This window comes from Cariama cristata, unplaced genomic scaffold (genome assembly GCF_000690535.1).
Source record: "Cariama cristata isolate BGI_N322 unplaced genomic scaffold, ASM69053v1 scaffold40286, whole genome shotgun sequence".
NCBI lineage: Eukaryota > Metazoa > Chordata > Aves > Cariamiformes > Cariamidae > Cariama > Cariama cristata.
The window spans coordinates 366-615 of record NW_009621092.1 but is presented as its reverse complement, the minus strand read 5'-3'; the positions used below and the strand labels follow the sequence as shown (position 1 = coordinate 615).

Sequence of the window (250 nt, the reverse complement as noted above, 5' to 3'; positions counted from 1 at the left end):
GGTGAACGTCTCGGTGGGGCTCCTGGGGGCCCTCGCCTACTTCCTCACCTACGTGGCCTCCTTCCACCTCGCCTACCTGTTCACCGTCCGCATCCACGGTGGGCTGGGCTTCCTCGGAGGAGTTTTGGTGGCCCTCAAGCAGACAATGGGGGACAGCACTGTCCTGAAGGTGCCCCAAATCAGAATGAAGGCTGTTCCCATGCTTCTGCTCCTTTTCCTGGCTCTGCTGCGGCTCCCCCTCACCCCTCTG

At 62.4% G+C, this 250-nt stretch overlaps 1 protein-coding gene across 1 annotated transcript in view; it reads left to right on the top strand.

Moving 5' to 3' along the window:
• Nucleotides 1-4: 4 nt before the first annotated feature.
• The window catches only part of TMEM115 (transmembrane protein 115), a gene marked incomplete at both ends in the record, with an annotated part of 530 nt that continues 284 nt past the window's right edge, over nt 5-250 (top strand). Inside the window, one exon of the mRNA XM_009701830.1 lies at nt 5-231. Coding sequence (XP_009700132.1) covers nt 5-231 — 227 coding nt within the window. The remainder of the gene's footprint in view (nt 232-250) is intronic.